This window comes from Vipera ursinii, assembly GCF_947247035.1.
Source record: "Vipera ursinii genome assembly, chromosome: 12".
NCBI lineage: Eukaryota > Metazoa > Chordata > Lepidosauria > Squamata > Viperidae > Vipera > Vipera ursinii.
In genome coordinates this window covers 1,499,939-1,523,158 of record NC_139525.1, presented here as the reverse complement: position 1 = coordinate 1,523,158, position 23,220 = coordinate 1,499,939, and the positions used below count along the sequence as shown (strand labels likewise).

The 23,220-nt window shown below is 47.3% G+C and overlaps 1 protein-coding gene across 2 annotated transcripts; it reads left to right on the top strand.

Moving 5' to 3' along the window:
- Positions 1–241: 241 nt before the first annotated feature.
- Positions 242–10,040, top strand: PABIR2 (PABIR family member 2). 2 transcript variants are annotated; one of them, XM_083372209.1, is made up of 10 exons: positions 242–629; positions 1,738–1,816; positions 2,746–2,802; positions 3,268–3,311; positions 3,390–3,444; positions 3,627–3,728; positions 3,944–4,032; positions 5,166–5,230; positions 6,139–6,235; positions 7,257–10,039. In XM_083372209.1, exons 1-10 carry the CDS (start codon positions 520–522, stop codon positions 7,408–7,410), a joined length of 852 nt encoding a protein of 283 aa, XP_083228335.1. In that variant the 5' UTR covers positions 242–519; the 3' UTR covers positions 7,411–10,039. The 2 variants fall into 2 exon arrangements, with proteins under 2 accessions (XP_083228335.1, XP_083228336.1); XM_083372210.1 differs by lacking the exons at positions 3,268–3,311; positions 3,390–3,444 and having other exon boundaries at positions 7,257–10,040.
- Positions 10,041–23,220: the final 13,180 nt, after the last annotated feature.

Sequence of the window (23,220 nt, the reverse complement as noted above, 5' to 3'; positions counted from 1 at the left end):
CGCTCTTCACACCCCCGCCCCGCAGGGAGGGGCGGGGCGGGGCCGAGGATCCAGCCTGGGACGCGTTGAGCAGCCGTCGCGCAGGCGCAGGAGCGCCGAGGGGCCTACTCTCCTTCGCCTCTCCTTCCCGACCGCTACTGCCACCGCCTTGGCAACCGCCGCCACCGCGCAGGCGCGGGCGGGCGCGCGCGCGCACCTCCCCCCCTCCGCCTGCCTTCCCTCAGAGAGCCGCCGGGCGGGCCAGGCCGGGCCGCGGCCACGAAGAGGCAGGGCGCTGCCGCCGCCGCCGCCGCCCCGCGATTCCCCCGGCATGGGGCGCGGTCGGCGCCGGGGCTGCCGACTCCCGCTGCACCGCCCCGGCCTGCGCCCGCGCCCACGGAGCCAGTAGCCAGAGCGGCCGGGGGAGGCGGCCTGAGGCCTCCGTCGGGCCCCGCCGCCGCGCCCCGCCGCCCCGCCGGGCATGAGCCGGAGCCGGGCCGGCGGCCTTCCTCCTCCCCCTCGCTGAGCGCCGCCCTCGCCATGGCCCAGGCCGAGAAGATGGAGCTGGACCTGGAGCTGCCCCCGGCCGGGAGCGGCGACGGCGGCGGCCTGAGGCGCTCCAACAGCGCGCCGCTCATCCACGGCCTCAGGTGACTGCCGGACCCATCCGCCCCCGCCGCCGGAGCGAGCGAGGGGGGAGGGGGGCAGAGCCGGGCAGGATGGGCCCTGCAGCCCGGGCGGAGGGAGCTGGCCGGACTACAGGGCCCATGGTGCCCCGCCGTGCCGGGTTGAGGCCGGAGCGGCGCCTCCTGCCAGCGTTCGCCGGGTTGGAGGAGGCCGCCCTGGGTGGGGAGGCTCGGGTGGGCTGGCTCTGTCGAGACGGAGACCTTTAAACAGGTGTTTGGGGGCGGGGGAAGCCCGCGAGGGGAGCCCGAGGCTTTCTGGGAGCGGCCGGTGTTTTCCTGGGGACATCCGGCCTTGCCAGGGGCCTGCAGGGGTGCCGAGAAGGCTGACCTGGAGATAAACCTGCCATTGCTTTGTAATCTTCCTCATCGGCAGTTCCCAGGCTTTGGGGGCCATCGCGCCCCCCCTTTCATGCACACCTGCCCTGGGAATTCAGTGCAATGAATGCAGCGAAAACAACGCAATGAAATCTTAGGAAAGGCGGATTTATGGTGAGCACGCAAGCCGCCCCGCCTGGATGGTGTCTGCACCTCCCCAAAGGAAGCGCAAGTGGCAAACTGCAAAGAGCAAAAGACAAAAACCAATAATAATGGTAATGGTGATAATGTATAATTAAAGCAACGAGGTGTTTCATTATCCAAGGGCATGTTGAGGTGGCCTAAGTTGGCCTAGATCAGTATTTCTCACCCTCAACAACTTTGAGAGGTGTGGATTTCCACTCCTCCAAGAATTCCCCAGCCAGAGTGACCTAGATTGTTCCAATCTTCAGATTTGTAATGGAAGTTACCAAGACGTAAATCTCCCCCCCCCCCCCCCCCCCGTGCAGAACCACAGAACCAGCTCTGGTTAGGGGAAGGCAATGATAGGAATATAACGTACACATTCATGGCACTGGCAATTTACATGGCACCCTACAGAACAGTTCTAGCCAAAAGGACAAGTGTGTCTTTTACAGCACTTAAGGTGTGTAATAGAGAAAGGCTATGGACTGGAGAAGGATGGAAGGTAGATTAATTATGAAAAACAAGGGAGAAAAATCATTGCAGAGTTGTAACAATTCTTTATTTCTTTCAGTGATAATTCGCAGGTTTTTCAGCCTTATGTATTACGAACCCGCAGGAACAGCACAACAGTTATGAACCGACACAGCATGGTGAGTGCATGGGAGGCACAAAAGGATGTTGGCTTCTCCTATAAATTAAGAAGGTAGTTGGAACTGAAGGACACCCCCACCACCACCCTGTGTCAAGGCAAGCGAAGATCATATTGAAGGCCGAGCTTTAGTGACTGGTTTAATACCATAAGAGGCAGCAGCTAAATAATGCAAGGATCAGTTTTTCAGATGGGAGTCCCCTGGAAGGCTGCTGAGCTGCTGAAGGAGGAAGCAGAAAAACCAGGCTGGTTTTGCCATGGGAACAGCAACCTCTCAGTCTTCCTGGAGACTGAGAAATCAGCCTGTGGATGTATTTGTGAGTGTGCGCATACACGCACTGGGAAACGCAGGATGGGCAAGCACATGAACCTCTTGAGGCATGTGACCAGGAGGAAAGAGGACCTAGGATGGAGTTGTCGGCTGTATCCTGAGCAGGTGCCCTTCCCAAAGGCTGAAAAATCCAGAGTGTACAATTTCTTTCATAGTTTTGGTTAGGTTCAACAGCATCAAAAATGTCCCCCCCCCCGCCCGATTTTAAAATATATAGTTAACTCTGTGGCTGTGCTTTGCTGTGCCAAAACAAGCTGTATTGCCTGTTTTGGCAAAAAGTGTGAAAATATACCTTTTTAACTACAAAATAGTCAAAATACACAGAGCAATACACTTTAGTTTGTAATGTGTGGTCATTTGGGAATATGGGTGTTGGCATGGTTCTGCATGAGGGGAACTGCTGTTCTTCCTTCCAAGGAAAATGGGTATTCCTTCAGTGCTATAACATGAGGAGCTTTCAGGGCTGCCTGCCTTGAAGCACAGGCTCAGCAGTAGTATGTTTCTCCAACGTATAAATAACGCTTCTGAAAGGAAGTAGGTTTTGTTTTGCTTGGGCTTCTTATTTTTGCTGGATTTTGAAATGATTGTATTTTTCCCAGCTGATATCATCATCTCCAATCCGTATCCCTAGTAGTCGACTCCATCAAATCAGAAGGGTAAGTGAATAAAACAGGTTTCTTCCTTCCATGAAAAGAACATATCTTGGGTTTCTCTGCAGATTATGTTTTAACTGTTTCAAAACAGTTTTTTGGCAACCCAAATTGAACATCATACTTACTCAAAATGTTCTCGCTGTTAGAGCTTGCTTTTGTGAAAGCACAAAAGACTGCAGAGGTCTCCAGCCTTGGCAACTTTAGGACTTGTGGATTTCAACTGGTGAAATTGAAGTCCACAAGTTGTAAAGTTGCCAAGGCCGGAGAGCCCTGCAGTCTAGATGCAAACACAGCTGCCAGATACACTTAACATTGTGAGCGCCAGCAGGCAGTGCTCTATAGAAGGAATATTCTCACACACAAACTACGATTCAGCTGACCACGTTGCTCCTTTTCACTCTTAACAACACCGATACAAAGTGCCAGTCAGTTTAGGCAGAAAAGGCATTAATTCTTCCTCTTCCTCAGGAGGAAGGAGTGGACCTGATGAACAGAGAAACAGCCCATGAAAGGTAGGTGTGGTTCAGACGCTCTCTAGAAGTAGCCTCTCTCCTGCTGCTGCCGCACTGATGACCCTTTTTGTGTTTTAGGGAAGTGCAAACAGCAATGCAGATAAGCCAGTCATGGGAAGAAAGCTTGAGCCTGGTAATCTCTTTATAGATGTTTAATATTTCAATTCACTTAACCAGGGAATGCAAAAGGAGCAAGAGCAGAGGTAGCTTAAGGGGAGTGGCCGGTTCGCCACTTGGCTTTTCCTTAGAGCGGCTCAGCTTCTCTGGCTGCCACGTTCCACACAAGCCATCAGTGGGATGCTTTTGTGTTCTCAGAGCGACAACGACTTGGACAAATCTGAAAAATCTTCCTCTCCAAAGAGAATAGACTTCATTCCTGTCTCTCCAGCCCCTTCGCCCACCAGAGGTATAGGAAAGGTAGGTCAGAGAGACCTGGAGTAGGGGCCACAGGGTGTCTGAATTGCCCATTGGGTGAAGCAGAAATAAGGAGAGTCGCTTGATTCCTGAGTCCACCTGTAGCACCCTGTCCCGATTTTGTGACTTCCTCCTCCCCTCGTGTCCAGGAATCACTGATGAATTTCTCATTTCTGTCCTTTCAAATCCCATGGAAATGTTCTGCTTTTCCTTCCTAGCAATGCTTCTCACCCTCTCTGCAAATGTTTGTGAGCAGCAATGGATTGCCTCCGAGCCCTATTCCTAGTCCAACGAGGAGATTTTCAAAGTAAGTCGATGTGTTTGGAGTATCGACGCTTTCTTAAAGATAACAGTTTCACTGCTGTAATAGTACCTGAAGAAGGATCCACCCAAGGATGGAGCTAACATTGGCCAATCCTCCAAGCATTGAGAATGCCTTAAAATGGATTCTGGCTGGATGATTCCCTCTGCGGAGGTTGTGTAGATGTCCTCAGATTATGTCTGTAGTTCCTAGCCCTCCATTCCCTGCACTTGCTTTTAGCCATCATGACATTCCTTGAAATGAGAGCAAGTGCAGTTGAACACCTCTGTGTACAAAGCTACAACTTGCTGTCATTTTCTTAAGTGTGACTGAGTTCATAAGGACATCTGTCTCTGTTGAAACCTCCTGTTTAGTTTCTGTAGCCTATAGGAAGATTAGCTTGGGTTAGTTGATTATCCAAAGCTCACAATCTTTCAGAACAGCCACAGTTTTTCTGGCCTTTTGTCTCTACTGAACTGTTAAACCATATATTGAGTGCTTGGTACAATGTTGATCTTGAAATAAATTAGGGGAAGTATAAAATATAGTATTTTGATACTATTATTTGTAGACGTCTCACTTGTCAGCAAAGCTTGCAAAATGGTTCATAAACGAACTATGCTGCTAGTTTTTGTTTGACAAGTGCCAAAATGGTGTCTCGGGCAGTTTCCATGCCCATTTGGCAGGTGGAACTAACAGGACAGGAATAGATAATGAACATTACACATCATATCTCTAAAAGCTCCTAAATGGGGTAAGATAAGAGTCCAAGGTAGAAATCTGGAAAATCTAGTTTTGCTTTTTTAAGAATTAAATGAACTCTGTCGGGTATCTAGCTTGTGAAACTTAAGAAACGCTAAATGCTCTTTAATCTTAAACTTTCTTGGCTCCTCTATATGTCCTCCACAAGAAATCTTGTCCCTGTCCAGATTGGCTGTTTCCAAATGTACTACAACTCCCAGAATCCTTTGGTTACATTAGCTTTAAAGCTGACAGAAAGTAGGGATGTTCTATTTCTGAAGCTAATACATGATTATAGTCTTAACAGAGGCTGATTTTAAAATAATTCGGGTGTGTTTCCTTACAATATTCAAAGTCCTCAACATCCTAGAAAGATAATTCTCCAACTTTGATTTTAGCAGGAGGAGTCAGAGTCCAATCAATTGTATCAGGCCCAGTGTTCTCGGTCCCGTTAAAAGGAAAGGTATGTGATGCTTCCAGAATATAAGCACATCAGGCATTAGACAGCACAAGGATCTTCCCTCAACTTCTCATTGCTATATAATCTCAGTTTTCAGAGATATCTGTGTGAAGTTCTTGGATACAGGCTGGTGTATTTTGTGACCTTAAGAATGGCCTCCCACTATTTCTGCGTGATGGAAGTTTCTCATTCTTCTATGTTCTAAGGAGAATGCATATTCCTTCGGCGCTATAAAATAAGGAGATTTCAGGGCCACCAGCCTTGGAGTAGAGGTTGAATGGTAGTATATTTCTCCTACATAAAAACACAGTCTTGAATTTTGCTGCTGTTTTACACGATCGCTAGCTGACCCCAGTGTGGCTATGAAAGCAGCCTTCCTTAAATCTGCTTGGCAACAAGCAAGAAGCTGAAAAAGTCTTGGAACTTGGTCTTGGATCACACAAACATGGATTCTCAGTGAGGGAGATTGTCTTGTGCGTTTCTCAGCAGAAAGTAGAACCTTATTTTTCCTCTTCTGCTTGATGAAGGGGGGGAAAGCCCTGCAAAAGATTGGCATATGAACCGGGGAGGTTGTTGGAAGTTACGAGAGAATTCCTTTGGAAGAGAAGGGAGGCTTAACCTCTCTCCTTTTGAAAAACAGACATGTACTCTGGGTAGTTTGCCAAGGCTTCTTTTTCAGGTGGAGGGACACCTCCTACCTACTAAATGTCAAGAATAAGGCACCCTTTGTGTGTTCATCACACAGCTCTTTTAGTTCGCTTTGTTCTTACAAAGCTTTGGTTTTCTGTGCCCTACTGATTGGATCTGTCTCCCGTGGCCAAGTCTGTCTGTCCAAAGTAGATGATGGGACTGACTACCTCTCTTAAAAAGTTTGCTTTTCAGATTTAATAAGAAGGGCTTGATTCCCACAGGTGAAATGGAAACGGAAAGCCAGCCAAAGAGACTTTTCCAAGGAACCACAAACATGCTTTCTCCTGATGTCACCCACCTGACTGACCTCAGCTCATGGTAAATTATTTCAGCAGAAACGTTGCTTAGAATATGCTGCCTTTTTGTCAGTGGGCTGCCAAGTCAGTTGCGGCCTCTGCTCCTTATGGTTTCATACGGGGTGCATAATTTTTATAACCCATACTAAGGAATTTGTGGCTCAAGCAAGCAAAGCGACTCTTGAGATTTAGGAAAGGGCTGTTGGTCAGATGTTTGCTTCCAGGACAGAAGTTCTGAAATTCAGTCTGTGGCGTTTCTCGGGCTGAACTGGGACACACTCTTGTCTGATCCCCTGAAAAGCTACTGCTGGTCAGTGGCTCCCTGTGGGCAAAGTGTTGAGTGGGCGTTTTTTGGAGTCCTGTCATTTTGCTCTCCGTTACGGCGCGTTAGATTCCCACTAGGCTCCTCCTCCAGCAAGCAGGAACGAGAAAGTGAAACCGACAGCTGGAGAAGTTTAGGATTGCCAGTTGAAGAAGCTAGACTTGTAAATCACAAAGCCAATCTTGATTCTGGTCAGTCAGTCACACAGGGCTGGGGTTTCAGCGTCTCCTCCACATGCAAACCTTTTGCAGTGAAACCCTGGGGTTGAGGTGACCGGCTGGAGCTCCTGAACGGATTAAATGCTTAAGAAGCCGTTCAGTCAAACTTGTTTGAGCAAAGGAAAAGGTGAGTTGCGGGTGCACAAAGTGAAGACAGGGTTTGTGCGTGTCACATTCAGGAAAGAAGTCTAAATTGAAAAGCGACACATCTGATTTTTCCCACCACCTGTCAGCTCTTGACTCTGAAAAAAAAAAAAGGCAAACTCAGCATCCTTTGCAGGCAGCAAGCATGAAAATCACTCAAGTGACGCAAGTTACAAGATAAAATAATATTTCATGTAATGTTCCTCCATTTAACTCTCCAGTCTGGGACTGCAGGCATCCCTGGCAATTACTCTCCTTCAGGATATTGTTTAAGGGCCATTCTGCAAAACGGCATTGCCCCATCCTTTAATCCAAGGCCTACCTGAATAAAATGCCTGCTATTTCCTATTTTTCCCCAGTTTGTCTTCGGAGATCCTGGATGGGAGCACCAGCAGCGTCAGCTCTTCCTCCGATTCCTTGGCCAAAGGTGGCAGTACCACCACGGAATCGCCTCTCGCATGCTCCAACTCCTGCTCTTCCTTCCTCTTGATGGACGACCTTTCGCCCAAGTGACTTTTCCCAGGGGTCAAGGGCTGCCCCTCTGTCCTCTCGCTCTGCATACATGCTGAGAAAATCCACGGGAAATAAATCCTCCAGGACCTGAGGATTTAAGTACTGAGTGGAAATATTAATGCGACTTTAATTCTTGGCAACTTCTTCAAGTGGTTTTGTTGATCTTTCTCTTTAAGCCGACACGTCGGGCCCTTGGGATAGATCTTTTGGCTGTCTGGTTTTGAAGCTTTTTTTAAAAAAAACCCAACCCATTATTTTACCTGTATCTGTTGAGATCATTACTGTCTTTGCTTTCAAAGAAACTGCAATGCTTTTTAGAATTTTTCAGATAAGCACCTAATTTATATTAGTGTGAAAATGGTAGGCGGGAAAACCTTTCGCTGTTGCTATCATGGTCGTGGTTTCTGGGGGTAAAGGATGGTAGTGAGAGAATTGTTAGAAACCTCCTTGTTCAGCGTGCTTTTTTAAAGGAATAACCTAGATTGCTCTAGAAATTCATTTAAGGAAAAAAACTGCTTCTGCTGAACAGCGGCACATTCTGGGCCTCCTCCCCTCTCCCCTCCATTCACAATGCTCTTAAATAATTATTTTGTGGTAGGAACTTCTTTATATCTCAGTTTCATCTTCTACTTTTTCATTTCCAGAGAAGAGGAAGAGGTTGCAAGCTGCCCTTTGTGGTTCAAGCGGCGGCTGCCATCCCCTCGGAAGCCAGAACACTTTGCGAAGGCTGGCTCCGTTGCAGCTGAATATCCGCAGCAGGCGGAGGAGGTTTAATTCATCTGCTGTTTCTGGGGTTGCACACAGATGGCTTCCAAGGCTGCAGGGATGACCAGTTGCAAAAATATTTTGAGGGGAAAGGGGCAATTCTTTCGGCTATCACGTAGAATATGTCAAATAGTCGGTGTCTCCCGTGGCACTGAGCAACGTTTGTGCCTTAGGAGACCTAGCAGAAGAATGGAAGAATGGAAGCAGAGGACTTGGTGGAGGGGACTTTTCCTTGAGGAGGGCTTGTGCCAGGTGTTGCTGCTGCTGCTGCTGAGGGGCTCGGAAGGGAGAAGGTCCTCCCAGCTTTTTAGGGGTTGCACCGCGCTGCGTCGTCGGGCTTGCCTGGAAGACAGCAGCCCCCAGGGGCTCGGCCGTTGGTCTGTTGGAAGCTCTGTTGGTCCGTCAGGAGCTTCCCTTTTAAGTCAGGAGGGATAACCTGAAGCTCAGGTTGGGCTGCATCAAATGATTTATTTACTTCTTGAGATCTAACCAGGCTTAACCAACAGAAAAGAGGTCCACTTGTAATCTACTGTGTTATGCTATTTATTATTTATAACTGTAAAAAAAGTGGTGTTGAATTATAGTATTTTTTTATGATTGAAACCCTTTTTTATGTTTCATGAGTTGCTGGCTAGTATTGAATAGGCAACCTTGTCTGCCAAAAAAAAAGGTATGCTTCCCCTTTTAAATGTTTGAGTATCCACACGCTCTTTTTTTTGTCAAAATCCAAGTTTGGGGGAGGGGGGTTCCCCCCCCCCTTTGGGTAAGATAATAGCACTGCATTTGACATGGGATTGTGCTGACCTGCAAAGCACTGGAACCTCCGCCAATGTTCGTCTCTCTAAGGAGGGGAAAGAGGGGAAGGCTTCATTCTAAAAGAGGAAGACGTTTCTTTTTCCGTACTTGGAGCATTTTGTTTTGGAAAGTGTTTGTTTGGAATTGTAATAAGTGCTACATTTTGGGCCAGTTGTGCCTCCGTTATTGTAATCTCATTGGAGAGTTAGTTTCCCACTTCCAATAAATATTGTAAAATATTCGGTGACCCCTTTCCTTGTTCAGCAGCACGAATGATTCCGGGACCCGAGGACTGTATACGCAGACACCTGTGGCTGCTGCTTATCGGGGAGGGAATTTTGATCTTTCTCCTTTTCTCTTTCAATGCTTTTTTATTCCCCTTGCTCTTTGTGTTTGGTTCCCATGCTGCAAAGTTTGGGACTCGCCTTGCGGATTTGCTGGATCTCAAACTCAAACGGCGTGGTCAGCTGGAAGAACATTCAGACCTCCTGTTTTTTAGTTGATTTTTCATTCCTTTTGGTCTCTGCAGGTGACTTACGACGCGTAATGGAGCCCAAAATGTATTTTGCTGGGAAATTTGTTCAGTTTTGCCCCACTTTACGACCTTTCTTGCCACAGTTGTTAAGTGAATCCGGCTTCCCTGTTGACTTTGCTTGTTAGAAGGTCGCAAGAGGGGATCATGTGACCCTGGGACAACACGACCGTCATAAATACGAGTCAGTTGCCAAGCATCCGAATGCAAATCCCATGACCACGGGGATGCTGCAACAGTCACAAGTGTGAAAAATGGTCCTAAGTCACTTTTTTCAGTGCTGCTATAACTTCGGTCATTAAGCAAATTGTTGTAAGTTGAGGACTACCTGCATTTACAAGCATCAAGTCTTGAAAACGCTGGCTTCTACACGTAACTAAAATGTGCCTGAATGATAAAGCCAAAATACACAGTGATCTAAATTTTAACCTTTTTCACCGTAGAATTATTTGTCTACAATCCTATCAAGTTCCTTGCTTTTCTTGAACCTCTGTTGTCCGTCTGCAAACAGGAATTCTCAATTCGGAGATCCCCTGCTGACACGGGGCATTGTGGTGTTGCTGATCCTAAACAAAATTAAGCAACAAACATGTTTTCAGATATGCACATTATATACTATAGATCAGGCATGTCAAACTCGCGACGTCGCGTGGCGTATCACGATTTTCCCACCACTGCCGACAATGGCGTAGGTGCGGTTTCGGTGTGACGTACCCGGCCCAGAGGCCGGCAGTTTGACATGCCTGCTATAGATAGTTGTCTGCTTATGACCATAGTTGAGTCCAGAATTGTAGCTGTAAGTCCAGGCATCATTTGACGACCTGATTTTTCAACATCTGTCATTAAGCAAATCCATCTTACCCAATGACAATTTTTGCCAGAAGCTGGAAAAAACGCCCAAATTTGCAGCCACATAACTGGTGTACTGCAGACTGCCATGATGGGGCGTGCATCTATTGTCACTTTGAAATTAGGTCATAAGTAGCTTTTGACAGGTCTGTCACGACGAGTTACTAATCAACCGGTCATAAGCTGAGAACCAAGCAATAACTGGCCTTGTATCTGTGGCCACAAGAGGGCACAAAAAACATGTTGAAAATAGCTTTAAACATCTAGCGAACTATATGTTGGTTTGAAAAAGTGGTCATCGGAACAAATCTGTTCCTACCTAGGGAACCATAAAATGCTGTGTGTTTGCAGCGAACCCTCTGGCAACGGCCTCTGATACTGTGGTGGTTGCAGCTGTTGTGGGGTATGCTGTGCAAGTTTGTCTAGCCTGATGCGTAAGCAGACCCAATTCTAGAATTTCAGAGAATTGTTTCCAACAGGTTTTACCTCTGCTTCCCACTGTGGTGCATTGCACTGGCTTGTTTTAGTTAGCACTGGGATTTCAAAACTGCAGGGACTGATTGATTACATGCCATCGAGCCATTGTTGATTCTTGGCCAGATAGGTCAACGTTCTCCATGATGACCTGGTCCTCCCGGTCTTCAGAGCTACATCCATTTGGTATTGCAACCTTCGTCTGTGCCCAGCTGATCATCCTCTTCTCTTTCCACGTCTCCCAGCATTAGAGCTTCTCCGGACAGTCAGGTCTCCGCATAATGTGTCCATAGTTGGATAATTTGAGCCTGCCCAGAGTGAAAACCCTGGGCCAACTTGCTGGGTGACCCATTGGTTTGTTTTCTTGGCCGTCCAAAGTATTCTCAGAAGTCTTCTCTTAACACCAAAGTTGGACTGTCAGTACCCTTCCTAGTCTGCCTCTTCAAAAGTCCAACTTGCAGGATTCGTTTCCGTGGAAAATTGCTCACAATAACGAGGTGGCTCTGACCTTGTTTCCAATTCTGCTTGGCGTCGAAGGACAATAAGCTTAATAGAGATGGCCATCTTTGTGTCGTGACTGAAATCTCCACCTCCAGGTTTCCTCTTTTTCCCTTCGGTGTCTTTATATTAAAATGTGGGCACGTGGGGCAGGTTCGCTCCTTCCACAAAGGACACGTCTCCGTTTGCAAAACCTACAGAAGTCTGGCAACCAATTCTTCCCAAAAGCGCACAGAGGCTTCTGTAGGGTGTTGGCATTTCTACCAGCAGGCTGCTTTGCAAAATCCTCATCGGCCTGAATCCCAAAGAGGACATGAAGTCGGCTTTGTTCAAAGGCGCACAAGTACAGGCAGTCCTCGGCTTACGACCTCAATTGAGCCCAAAATTTTTGTTGATAAGTGTGACGTTTGTTAAGTGAGTCTTGGCCCCATTTTACGACCATTGTTCAGTGAATCACTGCAGTTGGTAAGTCAGTAACACGGTTGTTAAGTGAATCAAGCTTCCCTTTAACTTTGCTTGTCAGAAAGTCGTAAAAGGGTATCGTGACGCGCACACACACACACACACACACACACGCACGCACACTCCGGGGAGGCTGCAACCGTCACTTGCCAAGGCTCTGTATTTTGTTCACCTGACCATGGGGAGGCTGCAAGGGTCATGTGAAGAATGGTCATGTCCCTTTTTTAAGTGCCACTGTAACTCCTAAGGGCTACTAAACACACTGTTGTAAGTCGGGGACTACCTGTAGAAGTTTGGTGACATTTCCCCCATGTGCATCGCTACTCCACATCAGCTCTGCTCACAATGCTCAGTGGCCTTGCAGGCCAATTGGGATTTTTCTTCCCCGCACCTCGCTCTTCCGGTCTGCAGCGGGCTCCTCTGGCGCTGCCCTGCTCCAGAAAGGCTTCCTAAGCAGGCTGATCTGCAGCGGGGCCGAGGCTAAATTGGGAGCCACTGTACCACAGCACCTTGGGCGTAGAGCTCGCCCAAGTCAGCAATTTTATCTTGGATGATTCATGCTTTTTCCAGCCATGCCTTTCCTCTCTCCCTCGCTCCCTCCCTCCCGCGCTGCAGACACAGGTCCATCTGTTCAGGATTCTCCCCTTCAGGGGAAGTTCATAATTGTATGTGTGTGATAACAAGGCTTGAGTTACAGAAATGAAGTCGAAAACCAACCCCTTCCCTCGCCTCCGGATTCTCCCTCTAGCGGCTTCTCGCTGCTATGAAAGGTTGTCATCCACCCCATTTCCCCCCCCCCCAGTGCAGGATTCCCTTGCGATGTCATTTCTGGGAAGGGAAGGGTCAGGTTGAAGTAATCAACGATCCAAGTGGAGCCCAGGCAAGCATTACTGATCGGCAAGCCACGAACAGGGTTGGCATTAGCAAAAAACGAGCGGTTAAACACAGGAAGTGGGCTGTGGGCCGCAGTGACGTCACGCAGCTGGTGGTGCTATTTTTATTCCCCTGGGTAATTGTAAACTCGGAGTGAAAGGTAACAGGGAGATGGAGGAGGGATTTGAAGGGATGGGAGATGGGGGATGAGGTCAAAGCAACAGGCCAGCTTTAGGCCAGCGGGTTGCTTGCTTGGAGTAGAAATTTGCACATGTTTGCAAGCCTCTGGTAAGCAAGGAATGGAAGTCATCTGGATGCATCAGGAAATTAGGTTAGTGGATCTGTATCAAGACTCAGGTCAAAACTCAAGAAATCTTGGTTGAACTTTTGAAGGGTCTGCAAGTCCCCACGGTTACATGGGGAACAAGCTTAGGTTAGCAACCCAAAGGTGCTTTTCCTAAAGGCAACTATGTTGGTTTTTTCCTTGAAAACATTTTGCTTCTCATCCAAGAAGGCAAGACAAGAAGCAACGGGTGGAAACTAACCAGGGACAGAAGCAACCTAGAACTAAGGAGAAATTTCCTGACAGTGAGAACAGTTAACCAGTGGAACAGCTGGCCTCCAGAAATCGTGGGTGCACCATCACTGGAGGTTTTTAAGAAGAGACAGCCATTTGTCTGGAATGGTATAGGGTCTTCTGCTCGAGCAGGGGGCTGGACTGGAAGACCTCTACGGTCCCTTCCACCTCTGTTGTTCTATTCAAGCTTCCTCAGAACTGAAGAATTGAGAGCGGAAGTGAAGAAGGTTCTTGGATGAGAAGCAAAATGTCCTCAAGGAAAAACTAAGTCCAGCTGCCTTTTGAAAAAGCACCTTTGGGACAGCCACAACTGGAGGGTGGAGAACCTCCATAGACAAGGACTTGGGTAAGCAAGCACTTGTGCCTCCGGTTAAGAGATAAGCGGCTCACTTCAACAACGCCCGGCCTTAATTCCCAGCTGTGGAAAATGTGCAACAAGCCGATATGGAGGGAGACCATTACCTCAGTCTCTTTCCATTTTTTAATTTATGGCTTGTGGGTTTATGTACCAAGCTCTATCCCGGTGGACACCCCATCCATCACTATCCTGAATCCATCCACTTTGCAAACACTGCCCCCCTCCACCCACCGTCTAGCTGGAACTCTTTCTTTCTGCTGGAAAAGCGCAGGTAATGTTCATAAGGCAGTTTATAAGGTTTGCCTCTACTCCGAGCTTTGGGAAAGGGGAGCTGCTATTCTTATAATAGTTGAGGACTCTCAGAATACGGCTCCGTGCCTCATTTTTCTCCACCCCTCTTGGGTGCAGGTCAAAAGTTTAGCCATTAAAACACACACACACACAGTGCATACACACCACACCACAGTATTTTTGGCTGCGTTTGCCACCGTCCCCAGAGGTTTGCATTCATAATAAATACAAATATAGATTTCTACGGGCTAACAGCTGGCGCAGAAGTCAAAGTTGAATGAGTTTGCAGTCCGGAGGAACCAGAGGCTGCAAGTGGAAAGCACATCTTTCCCGGGGAAAATAAACGGCAACAATGAATTGCCCGGGGTCCGCTCAGGATGCCTTTGTTTTCGGATTCTTGGTTTTCCCTCCAAGTAAGTATGCATTTGGCAGGTTTTTAAAATGATAGGATGAAGAAAGATCTTTTTGCCCTTAAACAGACCAAGCGGAAGAAATAATTTTCTGGCTCTTACCTTTAAAAACTGCTAAGTAGGACTGGAAGAAAAGTGAAATTTCATTTCCACAATCCATTTCTGTATCCGACATGTCCTTTCCTAATTGTGTTCATTGTATCGCTCATCCATCGCTGAAGTGACATTGTGAAAATGGCCTGTCCCCATTTATTGTTACGTTGGCACAGAGATGGAATGACAGCGTGGGAAGAACTTCTCCGTAGCCAATGGGGAAATACACAAGTCACTGATTTAAGTCTGCCTTTCCCCCTATAAGTAGATAGAGCCAAAGCTTAGTTGGTCCCTAAACATATTAGTAGTTCATTTATGGTCGATAAATCTTACACAGATGAGCTTGTCACAAAATAAAAATGTTATTTTTCAATTACTATAAAATTCTTCCTTATAATTTGAAAGCTACTTTGGTATCGTGAGGAATGAGCTGGCCTAAAAACTAGGAGACGGTGAGTTCTAGTCCCGCCTTAGGCCTGAAAGCCAGTTGGGTAACTTTGGGCCAATCACCAGGAGATTCTGAGTTCTAGTCTCGCCAAATATTTTTTAAAAAGGGGACAAAAATCTAATAATAAATTAGTATAATTTAAAATGAAACACTAATAAACTTAATGGATCCACACTCTCCAAATATATTAAGCATCTTATGATTTAATCCTTGAACTAGGGAATATGTTATATTCTAGCAAGCAGTGACAAACACAGGAAAAGACCTTTTCTATTAATTTTGCAAAGTCGAGAGTAAACAGAGATCTAACATTCAGATCACTATGACATAGGTAAGAGATTAATGGTGTTCTTAGTATTATGCTCAGTCAACCAGATGTTTAGACTGGACTTGACAGTCTAATCCACCTACTGAGTCCTTCCCAAGGACTTGGGGCAGGGAGTTCTAGTTTGATGGTATTCAAGATCTTGACGCAGGATCAGTTGTTGCAAGCAAAGCTGCCTTTTGCAACTGATTGGGGGTGATTTTTGTCAATGCCAATGGGGTTCAAGTGATGCTCCAGGTATTTTGGGATTGCACCCACTCTGGGTATTAGCCTGGCTTTCTTTTGCCACTGCTATTTTCAGGTCTTTGTATTTTGTCTCTTCACCCTGTTTTATCTCTTCTCTTCTGCTGTATTATTATTTATCTGTTCACAACAAGAAGTCACAGCTGCCAGTTCTTTAGCTGGTGTTGGCCTTCACACCCATCGATTACTTAACTTTTAGCGTTTTAGCAAGTGGCATGTCTTGAATTGCAGTGAAAATATACTGCTCAAAAAAATAAAGGGAACACAAGATAAGACATCCTACTATTAAATACAGTACATTGTGTTGTTTAAGCGTTCCCTTTATTTTTTTGAGCAGCATAGTTTCCAAAATCACAAAAAGCGAGAGAGCCATTCCTGACACAACACAAATAACGTGCAACCTATAGACAAAAAAGCATGTGCAGATAATTACACCATTTCAAACAAACAAGCACCAAAGCCCATTCGCGTAGGTTGGGTTGGGGCGGAGGGGGGGGAATTGAAATTAGGTGAAACTGCACAGAAACATTTTTTGGTCTTAATTCACGTTAATCCCTCTGAGGCAAAGTCTGAATTCTTCCAGAGCAGGAAGATAACAGCCTAAACAGCCAGCAGGAAGTTGTTCCTTTACTCAGTTTCATGTTTAGCTAAATAACATCTTCCTCTTTTCTTTTCTTTTTTTTTTGTCTTTTTTTTTCCTCCCTCTGGTTTTGTCGGCAGAAAGAAAAACAACTGGGCCGCTAGACCGTCTTGAAAAAGGAAGCTGGAGAGCAGAGCAAGCAGAGGCCGGCTCCTCGGTGGGTTTTACGGACGGAATAGAAGCCACCCTGGCCTGACAGCAGAGCTCTTGAGTTTGAGCTGAGAAATCAGGGCTGGTCAATAGAATTTGCAGGCTCGTTTCTGAATAAGAGACATTCTTCACTTTTGCTGATCAGGAAGAAAAAAAAAAACAACAGTTGCACAAGCGTGCCTTAGCAAGCAGTTTCCCTGTCTCCTTCCAGTATGTCTCTCTCCCAGCCCACAACTTATCCCTGGAAGTTATGAGGAAAGCTTCAGCCGCTCTCCAAAAACTTCAGTTTTCAGTGTTTCACTTTTCATTGCAAAGAAGATTGTGTCAACCGCTGGGGTCTCAGCACCTTTGCAGCCTCTGCGTGAAGCCATTTGTAGTTCTCGACAAGATTAGCAGCTCTTGGCTTTAGGTCAGGGTTTCTCGACCTAAGCCCCTTTTAAAAGGTATGGACTTCCACTCCTAGAATTCCCCCTCCGCTCAGGAATTCTGGGACTTGGTGTCCACCAGTCTTAAAATTGCCAAGGTTGGACCCCTTTGGTATGGGGCAGGGGTAGGCAACCTCGGCTCTTTTATGACTCGTGGTCTTCAACTCCCAGAATTGGCTGGCTCAGGAATTCTGGGAGTTGAAGTCCAGAAGAAGAGAGCCAAGGTTGCCTACCTCTGGATAGGGGGAGTTGCCCTCCAAGCATGCCCAGGGTCAGGGACACCAAGCTGAGCGAGGAGAAAGGCTGGTCTGGACGCAAGAGCGATGCCAACTGGTAACCTGGGAAAAGAGGCCGAAAGAGGTGTGTCCCATTGCCATTACGCATTACAATTGTCCCATTGGCACAACTGAGCCCAACGTTTCTCTCGCAAAGCGAGTCTGTTGTTGAGTGAGTTTTGCCCCATTTTACGACCTTTCTTGTTACAGTTGTTAAGTGAATCACTACAGTAACACAGTTGTAAGCTGAATCCAGCTTCCCTTCCAACTTTGCTTGTCAGAAGGTCGCAAAAGGGACACGGCAACTGTCATAAGGGTGAAAAACAGCCATAACTCACTTTTTAGAGTGCCGCTGTAAGTCCGAACGGTCACTAAACGAAACAGTTGTAATTCAAGGATTACCTACACAAGGTTTTGTTGGCTGGCCCTTCGGCCCTGTAACGAAACGCCTTCCTTCTCAACAGCCTCGTGGCCTTTTTGAGCCGCTGGGCAGAAGGACGCAACCGCCTCCCCCCACTTTCCATGCTTGGGCCAAGAAGCAGGAACCCCATAATTAAAAGTTGCAGTGGGAAAAGCTCTTGACGAACCTCGCTCCAGGACGTGCAGCCCAGTTGCCGTCCACCACAACACCACAAGCCCAGACAGACAGAGGCTCCCTCAGAAAGCCCATCCATCATCTGGTGGGTTTATTTCAGCGGTGGGTAATGTGTCAACTCAGCCATCCTGTGGTGGTGGATCTCACACGCTTGGGGGCTCCAGGCCGGGAGACCCCCGTGGCTGTTTCTCTCTGGAGCGGAAGGGAGGGGTTCTAAAGAGGCAGCCAAGGACAACCCCATCTCTTGCCTCCCCTCCTTGCCATGCCTTCAGACGTTGTGGGTGCTTCATCGCTGGAGGTGGTTAAGAACAGGCTGGACAGCCACTTGTCTGAATCCTGCTTGAGAAGGGGGTTGGACTAGAAGACCTCCAAGGCCCCTTCTAGCTCTATTCTGATTACGAACAGAATAATCTTTATTGTTATTGTGTAACACGTAACAAAATTAAGTGTCGTCAACAGTGCACACTACACTATTATGTGGAGAGAACACACACCACAACAGACAGCAAATACCACGTTAGGTTCTGTGGTCTTCTGAATGTTTGATTCTTCTTACAAGATAGAAAGGACTGAACTTCTCTTGAAAGCGTGTAAAAACAGCCCAGACCACGATCCGAATCCCAACCTATGGGGACAAAAGGGCCCGGATCCCACAAATTAGCCCCTTCGAGGCACCTTGGTTGAAAAAGTTTTGCCCTGTGATGCAGGCCTGTTGCTCTGTACAGGCAGCCCCCGACTTACAACAATTCCTTTAGTGACCGTTCAGCTACAGCAGCCCTGAAAAAAGGGACTTAGGACCGTTTCTTCACACTTATGACCGTTGCAGCATCCCTGTGATCACGTGATTGAAATTTGCATGCCTGGCAGTTGACTCACATTTATGACTGTTACAGTGTCCCGGGCTCACGCGATCCCCTTTTGTGACCTTCAGTCAATGGGGAAGCCAGGTTAAGTTTAACAACCGTGTTCCTCACTTAACGGCAGCGATTCCCTAAATTGTGGCAAGGGAGGTCGTAAAAAGGGGCAAGACTCAACGAATGTCTCACTTAGCAAGAGAAACTTTGGGCTTGGTTGCGCTCGTAAGTCAAGGACTACCTATAATCTGAGCATTTTGGGGGGCCTTCCTGGGTCTGTCCACTTGGGCGCTCTGCTTAACGCCCACTTCCTCCATTAAAAGGAGGACTTAGAATAATAACTTTATTGTCACTTTGAGCGTACACTGATCGGCATACGTTAAAATGAAATTTCACTGCATTCAGCTCTCAGAGGGTCACCACCTCTGACATACACTACATAAATATGACAAAAATAAATACGTACAGAATTAGGCATATACCTACATATATTATTATACGACAAAGAGAAACAACAGTCTAGTTCGGGTTAGGCATCTCCGTGCACGGCCAGAACAAGGAATCTTGATTTACTCCCCAAGAAAAATCCTCTGGACTTTCCTGCGAAAAAGGGCCCTTCTTTGAAGCGCTTCATCACCGACCCCCCTCTGCTGACTACACCCCTGGGTGGGAGTTGTCCTCCGGCACATCTGGAGCACACAGCTGTATCCGAGGTTCTGCAGGCGGAGGGGGCGGGAGGGGCCAGCAGGGGCCGCCTCTGCTTGGGGGCCACGGAGGCAGCCCAAGTCCTTTCCACTTTGGGGACCTCCCCGCGGGGAAGGGAGAGAGAGCGGGAGCCCCGTGCCCGAAGCCCGGCCGGGCCAGGAAACCCGCACCTTCCCTTTCTCCGGACCGGGCCAGGCCGGACCGGGCCCTCTTTGGCGGGACCCGCCGGGAGCCTTCGGGAAGCCCCCCCGCGCAGGGCCCGCCGCGCGCCCCTCCCGGCCCCGCCCCCCGGCCTGGGCGGGGCCTGCCCCCCGCCCCCCCGCCCCCCTCCCAGCAGCCTTTGCAGGCGCTACAATGAAACGGGCAAAGTTTTTTCGATTTCGGCGCCATTTTCGAGTGGACTCGGAGGTGAGGAGGGAGGGCGGGGAAAAGAAGGGCGCCCCGGGCCGGGGGGGCCGCGGGGGGAGCCCCAAAAATCGCCAAAAAATCCCTAAAAATCCCCCCGGCCCGGCCCGGCCCCGGGAGAGGCGCGGGGAGGCCGGGCGGGCGCGGGAGCAGCGGCTGGGCGGGGGGGAGGGGGGAGGGGGGAGGGGGGGCGGCGCGCGGGGGGGCAGCACCGGCCGGCCCCCCCCGCTCCCCCCGGGCAGCTACCGGGGCGCCCCTCCCCGGGCCAAGCAGCCGCCCGAGCGGGGTCGCCTGGCGACGCCCCTCCCCCCGCCCGTCCAAGCGGCCAAAGTTTTCGGGCGGGGCGGGGGGGCCGAGGGGCCGCTTTCCGGGGGGGGGAGCCCCCGGCCACTGCCACGCCCGCCCCGGCCCCGCTTCCTCCGCCAGTTACTTTTTAGCTAAATATGGATACAGGCAGGAAGCGGCCCGGCAGTCGCGCCGGAGGAGCCCATCCGCGCCCGGCGGCGCCCGCGGGGCTCGCAGCGGGCCGGGGGGGCTCGCCTCGGCCGCCCCTTCCAGCCCTCCGCCTGCCGCTCCCTCGGGGAGGCTCCCGGGCCCCTTCCCGGAGAAAGGCGCGCCTGGCGGGGCGGAGGGCAGGGACGGGACGGAAGGGGCCGAAGCCTTCGGGGGGGTCCTCGCAGTTTGCAGCCGCAGCGCCCCCTCCCCCCCGCGGAAAAGGAGGGAGGGCGGGCGAGGCGGGCGCGGTGGGGGAATTGCTCGGGCAGGGCAGGGGCGGCGAAAGTGACAGGGGCCAAAGCCGGGGAGCTCAGGGGGGTTTGAAGGCCCCCCCCCCCGCTTCTTTCTCTCTTGAGTTCCCTTCCTGCCCCCCCTCCGCCCCCCCGAAGGCAGGCTGCAGACCCGGCGGGCGTGAGCCGGCAGGGAGAGAGTTAAACTGATGCACCGCTGAATTTTTCCCTCCAAGGGAAATCAGTTGCAGAAAAAAAAGTGACTTTTCTTCTCCCCCCCCTCACCCCCCTCAAAAAAAACCCCAAAACGCAGTTTCTACGAGGCAAAAGTGCCTGCCAAAAAACAAAAAGAAATTTTGAATTGCCTTCCGAGGCTGGAGTAACGTTTAAGAGGGAAACTGCGAGAGAGAGAGAGAGAGAGAGAGAGAGAGAGAGAGAGAGAGAGAGAGAGAGAGAGAGAGAGAAGATGGTTTCATTTCACTTTTTAAGTATTTACAATGTTTTTTTTTTTTAAAAAAAAAGCTTTTGAAATACAAAATACAAAGGTTTTTTTGCCGGCGCTTGTCTGGGAGATAAATTGATTGGAGTAAGTGGTTTGAATTCAAAGTGGCCTGTTTGCAATGGAAAATTTGTTTTTGGATTTTTATAAGAGCTGTATTAAAATTTTTGAAAGGCACAGAACACTCACAATAAATTCAATTTTTTATATAAAAGTCCATCAGTCTTAAAAAATACACATCATATGAGTGTAAATGACTAATTTTTATAGAACGAAAGTCATTTTTTTAAAAAATAAACAATTTTAGAAATGATTTTGCCCAGTATTATACTTTATGTCACTACATGTTTTATTTTACAACAATTGATTGAAATGTAGTTTAAGAAACTGATTAAAATAATGGTATTATGAACGTATAAACAAGATAGTTTTTAAATTACAGAATTAATTTAAAAATACTTGTTTATCCCTTAAGAAACCTAATTTAGATTTTAAAAATTGTTCTTGTATATTTTTAAAAAAATTGCAAAAAGTTTAGTTATCTATTTTCAAACATTCTTATTCAATAATTGGTTTTTGTTTTTGTTTTTCACAAAAAAAACGTACTGTGCAGGAAATTTGCAAGGTATCCGATTTAATCTAAATTTTTCTAACAGTTTGGACTTTATATATATAAAATCAATACAACTCTTGCATTTTGCTATACCTTTTTTGCTGGTATTTTTATATAGGAAATGTAAAAAGTAAAAGGACAGAGGAATTTCTACATAATAAGCTAAGTGCAAGAATATAATATCGGTGGTGATAAAAACTGTACGTTGTCCTCTTAATCATATCCATGCAGCAGCTAGAAAAATTTGAGGGGTTGCGGAGGATTTTTTTTTTCTCCTCTCTGTGCAGACTTTTTAAAAAATGCACACAAAAACGGAGCAAAAGGGGGGGGAATCTTTTGTAACTGTGGCAGGAACGACCCTCAAAGTTTATAGTCAGTAATTGCCAAATTCTGCAGTAGTGCCGGGTGGGGTAGAAAACCTACTGCCTTTTTGAAATCCTAAGTCATAACGTTTCTGCTAGAAAAGTGCGCAAAAGGGGCGACAGATCTTAAGATAATCTGTCGCGCGCGCGTGTGTGTGTGTGTGTGTGTGCGCGCGCGCTCACAAGCAGGTTCTATTAAATGGATGCTGATTCTGGTCAGATGTTCTACTTCCCTACCGTCTTGGTTTGAACAAATGGTGTTTTTAAGTTTGTTTTTTAAGTCTGTAATGCAGTCTTTACACCTAGAGGAGGCGACACTAAGTCAAACGGAAAACCTCCAGGGAGTTAAATACTGTTCTTCGTCAGCACTTTTGAGGGAAAACTTTTACTGGCATTCTAACATACAGTATATGGAGCCTTCCCTTCCCTTGTGCTCCATTTAAAAGAAGTAATAAAACTTCGTTGCACGAAGTGGGAGAGACTGCAAATTCTTGCAAAAGTTTAAGAGCTGTGCAACAAGATGGTTAGGCTAAGAGGAGAGTTTGGAGATCCATTATCAATATGCTAATCCTGGTTAGTTTCTAAATGATCTTTTATGAGAGGATAAAAATGGGGGAAGGAATGCGTGTGATTTAGACACAGTGATGATGAATTAAAAAGAGGGTGTACTTTGGAAAATAATGTATTTTTAAAAATGATCATTTGTGGAAGTTTGGTTTCAGTGTTTTAAGATGATGCTAGTTGAAAACATGATAATGTTTGTTTATGTTTATTTCTAAAGGTGCTAACTTGCCTTAAGCTATTTTGAAACAATATAGCAAAGAGATTGTTTTACATTTCACTGGGGATAGCAAGTGTGTGTTGGCTTCTAATTTTTTCTATTTCTGTTTGTAGGTCTGGCAAATAATACCGAGACTTTTTTTTCAAAAAGAGGGTGACTTGGGTAAGTCCACTCAAAATTAATAATTCTTCATTTCACTCCACACTTTTCACATAGGATTGTTCTGGCTAGGCTTTTAATGGAGGTATAAAAATGTTTATTCTTTGTACAGGAAAAAAATAGGAAAGATGAAATATTTCGTGGATAAAATTATTGTTTAAAAATTCATGCTTAAATAGACAACTGGGGCACAATTCAGCGCCAGGAAGTCATTGTGCCCTTACACAATTCAGTAGGTTTTCTCTTGGGAGGAGTTTTGCCCAGTTTCTATCGCCCCAACTCATGATGTGTTTTTTTCCCCAGCATTGTGTGGGCCACTGCAGTTCGAAAATAATGTTTGTGGTTTAGCACACAGCACAGACTTGTGGTTAATTAAGCCTATTTAAATAAACCAGACTTCACATGTGTGAATCCACTGTAGGTGTGCATATTTGCATCTCTAAAATATGGTTAGATTTCCAAAAATTAGAAAAACAAGTGTTGTGAATCTTCCTTGAAATGTCACTTAATCCAGCAAGAATCTTTTTATAACAATCATCCATACCTTAAAATGTGATGAAATGAGATGCAGGCTATGTTGGTTTCAGTTTATTCATTATCTATGTGGTTCCCTCTTTGCTTATTGCAAA